Here is a 12,233-nt window from a genome sequence, read left to right on the forward strand (position 1 = left end):
GTATATGAGTGTAATAAGTACCGATAGATCACCGCACGTGCTGCGGTTGAAATGGTGGGGGAGGACTTAAACGCGAGGGGAAGCGACGAGGAAATTAAATATGTTAACTTAGACCCCCCGAAAAAGTCGAACAACATGTAATACATGAAAATGTTCGCGTTACACGTAAAATGTTCTAATTTTATACGTATAACTCTGCACCAGATCGATAGTAAAAACGCTAAGCGGTGGGATCGGAGCTGAAAAGATGGAGCTGAGTTAGTGCACTGTTGCGGTTATGTGTACACAGTGGTCTGCACCGTAGAAGGACAAATGTTGCGGTAAAATTTTACTGGCGGACGAATGGGAATCCAAACGTTCCAGACGCAAGAGAGCCGGACGAGTGTAATTCGCGCGCCGCAGGAAAAGGCGAGACGTAAAAGTGAGGGAGATAAAAAATAAAACATAAAAATCCTCGCGCACGAATGCGAGTCGCTCACCGGTGTTCCTTTTCCTTCTTTCCTTAATTTTTTTTTTTTTTTTTTTTGTTGTTGTTGCGGTCGTTGTTTACGTTTTTCACTTCTTCTTCCACTCGATCAATCACCCGTGTCGTTCTCCGTTCTTCGTCCGCCCTCACAAGTGCGTCACTATGATCTCGTCGTCGATGTCGTCCTTCTCGTCGTCCGTCTCGTTCACGGTCTCGTCGGGAAGCGGCTCCGACTTCGGGTCCTCCGCCAGTCGCCTCAGCCGTCTGGCTTTGATGCTGTGACGGATCTCCACGATTATGTAGCCCACGAACCCGATGCACAGCACCACGCCCATCACGTACAGCTTCTTCCTGGCGCACAGGTGCGTGCTGTACGCGTACGCCACCACGAAGCCCGCCGACTCCCACAGCCGGTAGTTGCTGAACGCCGCCTCCTTGTTGCGTCTGAACAGCGTGCCGTAGATACCTGCGGACAAACGGATTGCACTTATAAAATATTAACGTTATTATTATTATTATTATTATTATTATTATTTCAATACTTGTGTGTTCGTTCGGTATGTACATAATTTCGAACGTCTGACGACTACGTGTTACTACCGAAGCACCAGGGACACGCAGGGATCTATAAAGTTTATACTGTTACCGTGAGCGCTTGGTTTGCATTGGGTGTTTGAACGCCCCCCCGGGGACGGTTTGTTGAAAGATTACTCGGAGCGATCACCCCGGGTCTGAAAAAAAAGGTTGGTCTACCATCGGTGGTAAAATGAAGTACAGGGTACTTCTCAATATGCTGTAAATTACAATTTACGGTCAATCTAATATTTACAGCAGTGGTTTTTTTTTTTTTTTTTTTTTTTAAATGTGATGATTCTATTTCATATTTCATATTATTTTTATTTATGAAACTGTGTCAGTTATTCCGTTTAAAATAAATACTTCAACGTTTCACAAATAATATTGTTGCTTTTTAATTTGATATCCCGATTCTGTGAAGGATGAGGAATCTATATCTACAAGTTGTATTTAAATGAACAATTTAAACATCTCAATTTAAGGTGTTATATTCTAGACACAATAAAATAGGTATTCATATATTCAACTTAAATCTCATAATTGCTCAGATGTATATTTTACATCATGAGATAAAAAGATTATTTTATTTTTGCAATCGGAGTATGCCATGCCACCCATTCATATATCAGTTGCTTCGCTATTATGTATTGGGTTACAAAATAATACATCCTAACGTAACACATACGTGTTATATATACAACAGTGACGGTTTTACAATGTTGGCGATAGATGGACCCCTTGAACCGTGTAAAAACTAAAAATATGAATGGAAAAACTGTTTATTAAAAATCATTTTGGCGATAATTTTATGTCAAAACTGTTTATTGTTTACAAAAAATGTTTGCTCCTATACAGGGCGCTCGTTCTTTACTGGTTTACTCGTATGTACCATGATATGCCGTATCAGGTCCAGATTAAGATAATTCCATGATTCAGAAATTAGGAGGACAATAGTGTTGGTTATTAAAAATATTATGACTGTGTACATGGAAAACTGTCAATCTTTTATCATTCTAAGATAAATATTTCGAATTTACTACTTGGCTTTTTTACAATTAATGATCACGACAACGTTATTGGTCATTAAGAACCAAAATTATTTCACTTCAATGTATGAATGAACGTGAACAGAATACGGACAAATAATCTGTTTAATTTTAACATTTTTACTATTATACCTATATGTAGGTTTATATTTGTCACTCCGCATACCGTGAATCTTATAACCGATGTCGACGAAATATTCTAAAAACCATTTAATCACGTTTGTTATCAACTCTTTAGATTCTAGGCAGATTTAACTTATATAGTTATCGTACAACCCTTTAAGTTTTGAGTGCATCACTGGTAGGTACGATAGCAGTTAACCACGATAAAGTGTACGCTCTGATCGGGTTATATTGATATCGAAGGTGTTGTCATTTTGTAATTTAAAATCATATAATACTTTGTCCATGTGAAAAATGTGTTTTTAACTTTTTATCAAGTATATATAAATTTTTCAATGCCGTTTTTAATTTGTGGTAATTTCGTCGGTAGATTTTATATTACCTTGTATCTGTGTACGAGTGGATACATAGATATAATTTAATTTTAAGTGACGCGAAAAATTCTCATAGCATGTGATTTCTGTTAAAATGTTACAACTAAAAACAGCAATACGCGTTCGTTAATTTCCGTTTAATAATAATAGGATTATTTGCAAATAAAAAAATTCTATTGTTTTTCCGGCTTACACAATAGCTGGATCGCGAAAGAATAATATAATTAACACTGTGTGCATGCGAGTAATGATAGCAATCGTATATAGTAATCGCATGTTTTAATGAAATTTAAAATTATCAGCTATGTAAAGTACATAATTTGTACAGTTAAATTCACCAACATTTTTTTTCTCCTGCAACATTATTTTAATATCATGTTCTTATAATCATTTTAATATATATAATACTTGTACATCGAACAAATGTTTTATATCGAAAGAATGTAAAATATACATTTCTAATAAATATAATTCGAGTTGCATAAAAAATGATTTGCTGTATACTTGTATATATATTTGTAAAAGACACATTTTCAAATATTACCCATATACATCAGCTAAAATTTCAAAAAAAAAACAAAGGCTTGCACGCAACCATGTTTATTTCAAATAACAACGGAGTAGCTTTAAGAACAAATATGTTTTTAACCGTTCAAGTTTTTTTTCACCATTTAAAAAATAAAAAATTTAAATCGTATACAAACGCGTATTGTTTAAACATGACTCATGAATGATATCATAGATCTGAGTACAATAAAAACGGAATAGAAAAAAAAAGCGTTTTCTAATTGGCCAATACGATTCATGTAATATTAGATTTCATGGATATAATCGCCGAAACTAGACCACACGGGATTAACTGAATATTAATAAATAGTTATTGTCACACGTGTGTCGACCACGAGATTAATACGGATTAGTGTTGACGAGGAGCTAACGAAAAAAAAATTAAAACATCACAGTATGATCGAACCAAATAGGTCGCCGTGTAGCACAGAAATTGTCATAAGAAAAATACACGAAAGTACGCGTGCACGGTTTTAATGTAATACTAGAGCGGACGATGCGTGAGAGATGACGGGCGATTTTCAAAAGGACACGGATTCAGAAGTACTTTTCAAAATTTCCGGACCAGAAGAAAAGGTTATATTAACGGTATATGCGGTAAGACGAGAAACTGTACCGGACGAGTACGTAATGGCACGATAAAGGTGAAGAGTCACAAACAACCGTAGGAGATAAACACGGTATAAGTAAATATACATTTTTGAAGGTCTAACCGAAGAAGTTAGATGCAATGGATTGATAAGACGGTGCACGATCGTGGTGAGTGTAATGTTTGTGGCGGAACAATTCTGGAAGAGTACCGAATAAGCATAAAAGTGATTAATACGATTTTGTTCAAAAGGGACACGAATCACTGAGTGCTTATCATAATAGGTACATGACTCTGTACGGAATAAACGAATTTTATTTCGATACACGGGTGCAGCAGTTATGTATCACCAATTACGATTTGACGCGTGGCCGAAGAAAAAAGATTTTATAACTGTTTATAACACATGGGACACGCGAAGCGACGGGATTAACAATTATTTTTGAAAGGGGTATTTGTTATTATTCGTGTTCTTATCGGGATAGCTTATACGATAAAATATACGTAATATATATATACATATATATATACCCGTAGTGTGTACCATAGACCATATACTCAAGTATAAGGTCTATGGTGTGTACACATAATAATAATAATAATAATAATAATAATAATAGCGTATTGTTGGCAAATCGTGTTCGCGTGTATACGATTGTTATTCGCATACGTAAATTGATATTAAAGTGTACACGCGTATTACAAGAATAAATGCGGTATTGTAGATGTAGGTGGATAGGTTAGGTAAGTATACCATTATATAGGTAAAGTGCGTTGTGTGTAAGCGTGTGTGTGTGTGTGTGTGTGTGTGTGTGTGTGTGTGTGTGTGTGTGTGCGTGTAGGTCATAATGAAATATTGCATGCATCAATACGCGTCATTCGCGCATTACGCTGCGAAATTAAAAGTTCGATAAACAAACAGTGCGGCGGCATAGGTTAGGTTTCTGGTCCGTAGCTTGCGTTCTACGATATTACTTAAAACACGACCGATGTGAGTGTGTGCGAGTATACTTAAAGAGAGAACAATTGCGTAACGATAATTATTCCGCTTCTGTGGGTATTCAAACGAGAAATCACTGCGCAGCACACCACCGCCGTCACACGGCTGCAGTAGTTGTACACAATCGATATGCCCGTATCCGTGTCGCCGTCGTATACTTTTACCATTATTTGTCGTCTCGGCTGGTTATGAAAACTGACCGTGATCGGTTATCAAAACGCGGTGCTTACCGGCGTGCTGAGGACCTAAAAAGACCGTGGTCGAACGCGCGGCAACAATATTGTACGTACGGGTACGAGGTGCGTCGGCTGCGGCTCGCCGAACTAGCTGGTGCGACCGAGACGGCTGGACCCGTCGTCGCGGAAAGGATCGACCGAAAAATTCGTCGCACAAAAGTCAAACACGCACACTCGGTATCAGGGACGGCGCGAGGGGAGGGAAATAGGGGCAGTTGCCCGGGGCCCCGCGCCTTAAATCATAATTAAGGCCCCGCGGTTCTCGTTTGACTGAACTTGAACAATTCTATTAATAGAAACGATAAGACTCAAAACGTATTTTTCCCAGGGCCTCGCAAACTCTAGCACCTGCACTACACGGTATCGCGATCGCGTCGCGGACGGGAAGACGAACGTATTTATCGAACGTAATCGTGCGGACGATTAACGCGATCGAAGAAATACATTATCACCGAGTGGTTTTGCGAACCGTTGCGAAATCGTTCGACTCGGATTAGCTCGATTATTAATATTCGTCGGCAATGCGCCCGACTGTTTTGATATCGCTATGACGTTTTCAACATCATAACGTTTATGTAATTTGTTCCGTACGATTAAAAAAATAATAATATAATATAAAAACGCGCTTCTGTTCCATAAATTATTTGTTGCGCAACGTTTTCATTGTTTCTGCGAATTGGAGCTTCCTATGATTCGCATGGACGTACACGTATTATTAACGTTGCTCGGTACGCGTAGATAGGGCCGCGCACGTATATTAGAATGGAATTAAATGGGGTATTATCTGTTTGGTCGTCTTCGTGACGGGATGTAACCGACGAAACAGCATTGCAATTGTGTTTTAAACGTTGTGCCGTGGTCACACGTTTTTCGTTTTCGCGCACATATGACCCAGTTTTGCGTTATATTGTTGTTAAACTTGAAATCTCAATCAATCATACCACGTCGTATTACATAAACATGTTTGCGCGAGCAAATTCGACCGTTTGAAAAAAAACCCCGTAGACCAGTTTTCGTTCGTGTATCGCGTGATTTTTATCGACAATCGCATTCGGCGGTGTAAGACTTCCACGAAAAAAAAAAAAAAAAAAAAAGGAATTTGTTGCGAAACGTTGCACGTCCCCGAACGTCACGTAAATTTGTCTAAACAAAGCGGTCAACCGAAGTGGATTCGACTGGACACTGGACAGTATGTACTTGAACGCAAGACCGAGCACGTTTTTGCGATTTACGTGTTCGATTTCGTGACATCCGACGCGAACGATGTAAGAATAGCGAGTAACACGCGACGACACGAACAATACGAACACGTCGATCCGGTACAGTTTTTTGCTCGTGGACACCGCGCGTACGCAAACATTTGCGCGATAAACTCAGCATCGGACGCCGTTTGAATTCCGGAATTCGATTTAAAATTTAATTGAATTTTTTTTATTTACGATGATTCCGGTTGTATTGCGACCAGGGACTGGAACCTATTGATTTTTTCGGTTCCGAATTAAGGTTTTCTAAAAGAGTAAGGGTTATAGAACCGGTTAATTTCGGCTAATTCTGATTATTAGAGATTTATTAAAAAATAATATGAAATTATTTATTTATTGCTGTTTAAATTTTAATTGTTTCATTTCATGAAAATATAAGGCATTATGAATAGTTAAAAAAAAATAACTATAGTTATATTAAACATATATGATATTTCTTTGAGTTAGGTTATTTTATTCCAACTCGTATTCAGAATTTGTAAAATATTTTGTAATATTGTGAAATATTATGATTTTATGAAATAAATATCTTTATTTCAAAATTTAATTTTAATTAGGCATCAAAGTTAATACTGTCTACTGTAGCTACACATTCGTATAAACGTTAGTTATATATAACACTTAATAGACGAAATAGATGATATACTAAATGCAAATTGTAATATATTAATATAAATATACAAAAATAATAATGATAATAATATTACAAATTTACTTATTGTACGCATTACGCTATTACAGTTCACATCAGAAAATCTGAACCGACAAACGGACGGACAAAATAGACATCGCCAAAGTTTCACTAGTCCAAGCAACCGATCTAAATCAACCCTTTTACAATTAAGGTTACGGTTTTTCATTTTTGGAAACAAAGGTTCCGGTTTTAATGACGGTTCCCAAATGTTAACCGGTTGTTCTCGGTTACGGTTCTGGTGCCCGACCGCAACCGTCTTGTCGACGACGTCGGACGAAACGCAAAAACAATAAACACTCGGGATAATCGTGGATTATTATTGTGATTTTGTTCGCCGCCCGGCGCGCACGGTTCAGATGCGCGCGGCAGGTACGGCGTGCGCGGCGAAAGATCGCGCTGGCTGAAATAATTAATGGTGGCTGCGACGATACGGTAAAGTGAATAATATCATAACGTTCCGAAGACACTCGAAGCGGCCGGAGAGGTTGTTGATCGTACGAGAGGCGGAGAGGAGGTCAAAGATTAACGCGGTGGGACACGCGCACACGCGGAACACTTTGGGTCGGTCACAATGGTTTTCTAGTGCGCATAATACGCGCGCAAACGGGCGCGCGCGAGGAGTACTGTTCGGCAAGTCATCAGACCTAATGGTCCATTGTACGTCACCAACGGATTTTTTTTTCTACTTAATAACAATCCTCGGCAATTATTAATTATTTGTGTCTCGTGCACTTATACGCGCGCGCACAATACACGCGTACATTTCTCGTCGGCGTCGACCTTGGAATGCGTTTACGGTTTTCGAAGAAAAAAGTTGGGAAAAAAAAAAAAAAAAAAACGACCGAATACGAAAATCGACGAACGTCGAATGACGAACGTCGCCTTGTCCGAAAACGTGTTGTAACATTGTAATGCAACACTCCCGCGATCAGTGACGGTGCTAGAGCTTGCGAGGCCCTGGGCGAAATACGTTTTGAGTCTTATGATTTATATTAATAAAATATTTTAAGTTTAGTTGAATCGGAACCGCGGGGCCTTAAATATAATTCAAGGCGCCGGGCCCTGGGAAACTGCTCCTGTTGCCCCCCCCCGCGCCGTCCCTGCCCGCGATTCGACGCCGTACGCGAAACGCACTCGGAACATAATGCGTACCCGATTTTCACGAGCTAAACGAATACGTTTCGGCGCTCGTTCGTCGTCGAGTATTGTACATGTTTCAAACAGCGTCGTTTATAATTAGAGAACGGGTTTGAACGCGACTCGCAATTGTTTCTGAACACCCGAAAACGTTGCACAAAGTTCACATTTCATACATCGGGAAAACGAAAAAAATTTACCTTTCACATTTTTAACGTTTTTAGCGAGCGTTCTTGTGTTTTTAAGTTTTTTTTTTTTTTTTTTGATTTTTGAATATTTAAATCCGTTCCCCGTTGATAATAACGTTGTTGTGCGCGTGAACAGCGCCGCCGCACGACCGCAGTGAAATACGCGGTGTATTATTGATGACGAGGAATTATTCCATTGTGAAAACCAATAGATCGAAATCGGAAAAATAAAATTAAAATGTTCATCACAACACGCGTTACGATACGTAATTGCGTTTCTAATCGGACCAGCATCGGAAATGTTTGGCGGGAGTTTTTTTTTTTTTTTTTCAGCGTGTTCGCCGGTATTGAAATATTGCACTTGCGCGAGCCATAAAGTTCATCGACCAAAACGCCGCCGTACAATGCCACAATACTATTATGGTGATATCGTTATCGACGCGGACGATCTTAAACGCTACGCGGTACCGTGTTGTTGTTGTCCCGTCCTATTCGACTTCTCACCGAGAAAACGGATGACGACCGCAGGAATCGAATTTCGAAAGGGTTAAAGAACTACCGGTGAACGTGTTGCGCGGTAACACATTACGCGCCACCGACGCTTATTGGAATTATTCACGATTTGTATTCTACGGTCCCGGAGGAACACCACCGCCGCGATTTTCATCCACGAGTTGACTGTGCGGACCGACCGCACGTTATACCGCCTCGGCGACACGGAATCGACGCAGCGGAAAACGTCGACGATCGACCGCCGGTTCGAGGAATCCGAAGGATCGTAGTCGGCACAACGATCGCGCGTACGGTTGTTGAATCACGAAGATATATTAAAAAAAAAAAAAAAAACGCGCAAGACAAATAGTAAGCAGAACTGCGAAACACGTTCGTATCGTAAAACCGTACCCGGAAACATCGATACGATCACGAGAATCGACGGAACAATATAAGTAAAACACGGTTGCGTTTTAATTAGACACTGACGAGCGTGGTAGTCCTTTTGTCCGTGTGTCCGCGCGTGTGTGGATAATCGACGGGATGGACTATGTGGCTATGTACGCGTACGCGATACACTAATATGTGTTCTCTCGTATAATATCTGTCTTGCCTTTGCGCAAGGTTATAGCGAAAACGAAAAACCGTTTGTACCGATCAAAACGTTTAAAAGAACAAAAAAAACCTTTTTTCCGCTCTTGCGAAACGCTGTTCGAATCGTCAAACGATGTAAATTTACTGTTGCGCGCTCGAGCAAGCCGTATTATCGTCGACGAAAAATCATAATCAAAAATATGTAATAACTTGTAGCCCGTCGTCAGCCTTTCGGACGGAATTGGATGACGGCGTTGAGCCGTCACCAGGAAACTGAGAGCAAACGACACTGCATTATCTCGTTATCGTTCTCATTACGAACACCGTTGCGATGCAGAGTTGAAGACGGTCGTAGGTTGGTATAAGGTAAGGTATATAATGTATGGTATACGGTTAAGTCGGTTTTCGTTCAATCGCGCCCGAGTCGTCCCGAGGACGCACGTGTCGATGACTCGATAATTCGCAATAAAGTTATGCGGATTAAGCATTAGAATTGTATTCCATCGGCGACACAGAGAGCGTCGTCAGCGTTTTTGGTAATTCGTAAAAGAATTAGGCACATGATGTAGTAACGGTGAAATATTTTTGAAAATGCGTACACTATAAATCGAATTTTATGTCCTCGAATTTTAGATTTTTTCGATAAATCGCGATCAATTTTCATTTTATGATTTTATCCGGGACAATGGAGTGGAATATTGAAAACTTTGTTGAAACTGCACAAAAAATGTTGAAAAAAAAACTGAAATTCACACCCGTTTTACAAAGTAAATGTTCTATCTGTATAGTATGGAGACAAACAATTATAAAAGGACGGGTTTCTGTTCAGAATAAAGAGAATGCGATTAAAAAATCAATCGGTAACAAAAACGTATACGGTACTTGCGACTTTCATCAATCGGTTTATTGATTATTAATAGTGTTTTTTTTTTATGACTACCGCTCCGAGAAATTGCACACAATCCGTTTCGTTTAAAACAATAAATAGACAAATTAAATCAATGTAGACCTATAAAATTTATGTTACTTCAATGAAGTATCGTCTTAAAAATATTATGAAAGTAATGTCAAAGTTATATTACCAACACAATGTGGTCATCGTAGAAACATTAGGACGATACATTTCAATAACACGTACAGGTCTTCAACTCTAGCAAAACATCGATTAAATAATATTTATTATCGAGTTCATTCAGAAAATTAGATTAGCTGATTCGATTCAAACTCAATTAACTTTAAGGTTTTTTTGATACGTTATAGAACAGTTGATTAGTTATAGAATAAAAGTATAATATACGTTATATATATAGGATGTCTCACGACGAAGAACTATACCTATTTCGAAATCTCCTGAGATAATGAATCATAATAAAGTTATATTTCAATATGATCATATAGATAGGCTATTATATTAAAATTATAAATTCAATTTTATTATTTGGTGCATGGTGTTTATAGATTTAGAAAAGGTCTATGATAGAGTACCGAAAGAATAGGTATTAATGAGAAAATAGGTCCCATAAATATAGATAACTTGATTCCGAATATGTACGAAGGCTCGAGAACTAGTGTAAAGAGTTTGTGTGGAGTAACAAAATTTTAACGTAGGAGTTGATGTGCATCAGGGGTCGACTTTAAACCCCTATTCGTTCTCTGTGGTAATGGATGAAGTTACGAAAGGCATACAGGTCAAGATGCCATGGTGTATAATGGCTGTCTTTAATGTTTTCGAAAATAATAATATCAAAAATAATAATTTTTAAATTGCTTACCATGATAACATGAATATTTGTATTCTTTAATCCTGCGAGTTACATAAGAAAACAAAATTTGATTATCTACATTAATTTAGGAGACATCACAATGAGTATTTCTTCATGGGACGTTTTGTAAATGTATATTAGCAGACATTTAGTACTTTCGATTGTAGAAAATAAAAATTTCAAAATTAAATCTAAGTTGAATTCTAAATATCCAAAGTTTTAGTAGGTTCATCAAAATCTACAGATACAGAGAGCGAGAGAGTAAACGTAAACCATTAGAAAAATAAAAAAAGATTCAACGGTTTTATTGCATTATTTTTTAATGTTAAATTTTTAATGGTCGAAACACTAAATGAATTCATAGTTTAACACTGGTACATAGGAGTTGATTACGTGTTCATAGTACGTGGACAAAATATATGCGGGTCGGCGAAAAGTAAAGAAGAAATTAAAAAATAGACTGAAAATTATTTTCTAACCGGACCGAGAGCGACGCGTACACATGTTTAGTACCTCTATTATTATTATACGTATTTGCGATCGTGTATACCTACGTTGTGCAGCGAATCTATTTACATACAATTATTAATTATAATATCAGTCGACCTAATTATTATGAGGTTGTATTCAACTTGGCCACCGCCGGAGTCATTAAAAACTATGAATGGGAAAAAGTAGACACGCGCACACACACATTGGTTTTGAAACTAAGGAATAGAACAATGCGAAACCGTGTAAGTAACTTTTGTCTTCTGAAAAGTACGCGTTGTTTTTAGCGCGATCGTATACGCTCTTTTCGTTGTAGGGCATTGAAATTATTATAATATTGACGCCCGCGCGTAAGATCGCAACACGAAAAAAACATACCAGTAGTTGCCGCTGCAGTTGAAAAATGTTGTGTGAAACGAATTAATAAAACAATTATACCGCGGCCAACGAATGTGAATGTACTAGAACAGTAATGAGGATAATAATACACGCCGCGTAACGTGGAATATCTGTACGTTTAGTTTTTAGTTTTTTTTTTTTTTATTATTATTCTTCAAAGACAAACGTTTTTAGCGTCGAGTGTACGTGCCCCCTACACCACCCTATACATCTACCAGTCACAGGCATTCTCGAACAA

The 12,233-nt window shown here is 38.2% G+C and overlaps 1 protein-coding gene across 3 annotated transcripts in view; it reads right to left on the reverse strand.

Moving 5' to 3' along the window:
• Positions 1 to 527: 527 nt before the first annotated feature.
• LOC112691529 (UNC93-like protein) overlaps positions 528 to 12,233 on the reverse strand; it is a 64,177-nt gene continuing 52,471 nt past the window's right edge. For all 3 annotated transcript variants that reach the window (XM_025565803.1, XM_025565801.1, XM_025565804.1), the window contains exon 6: positions 528 to 932. In XM_025565803.1, coding sequence (XP_025421588.1) covers positions 613 to 932 — 320 coding nt within the window. In that variant the 3' untranslated portion in view covers positions 528 to 612. The remainder of the gene's footprint in view (positions 933 to 12,233) is intronic.

The sequence above is a fragment of the Sipha flava genome, unplaced genomic scaffold (assembly GCF_003268045.1).
Source record: "Sipha flava isolate LNK unplaced genomic scaffold, YSA_version1 64_pilon_pilon, whole genome shotgun sequence".
Lineage (NCBI taxonomy): Eukaryota > Metazoa > Arthropoda > Insecta > Hemiptera > Aphididae > Sipha > Sipha flava.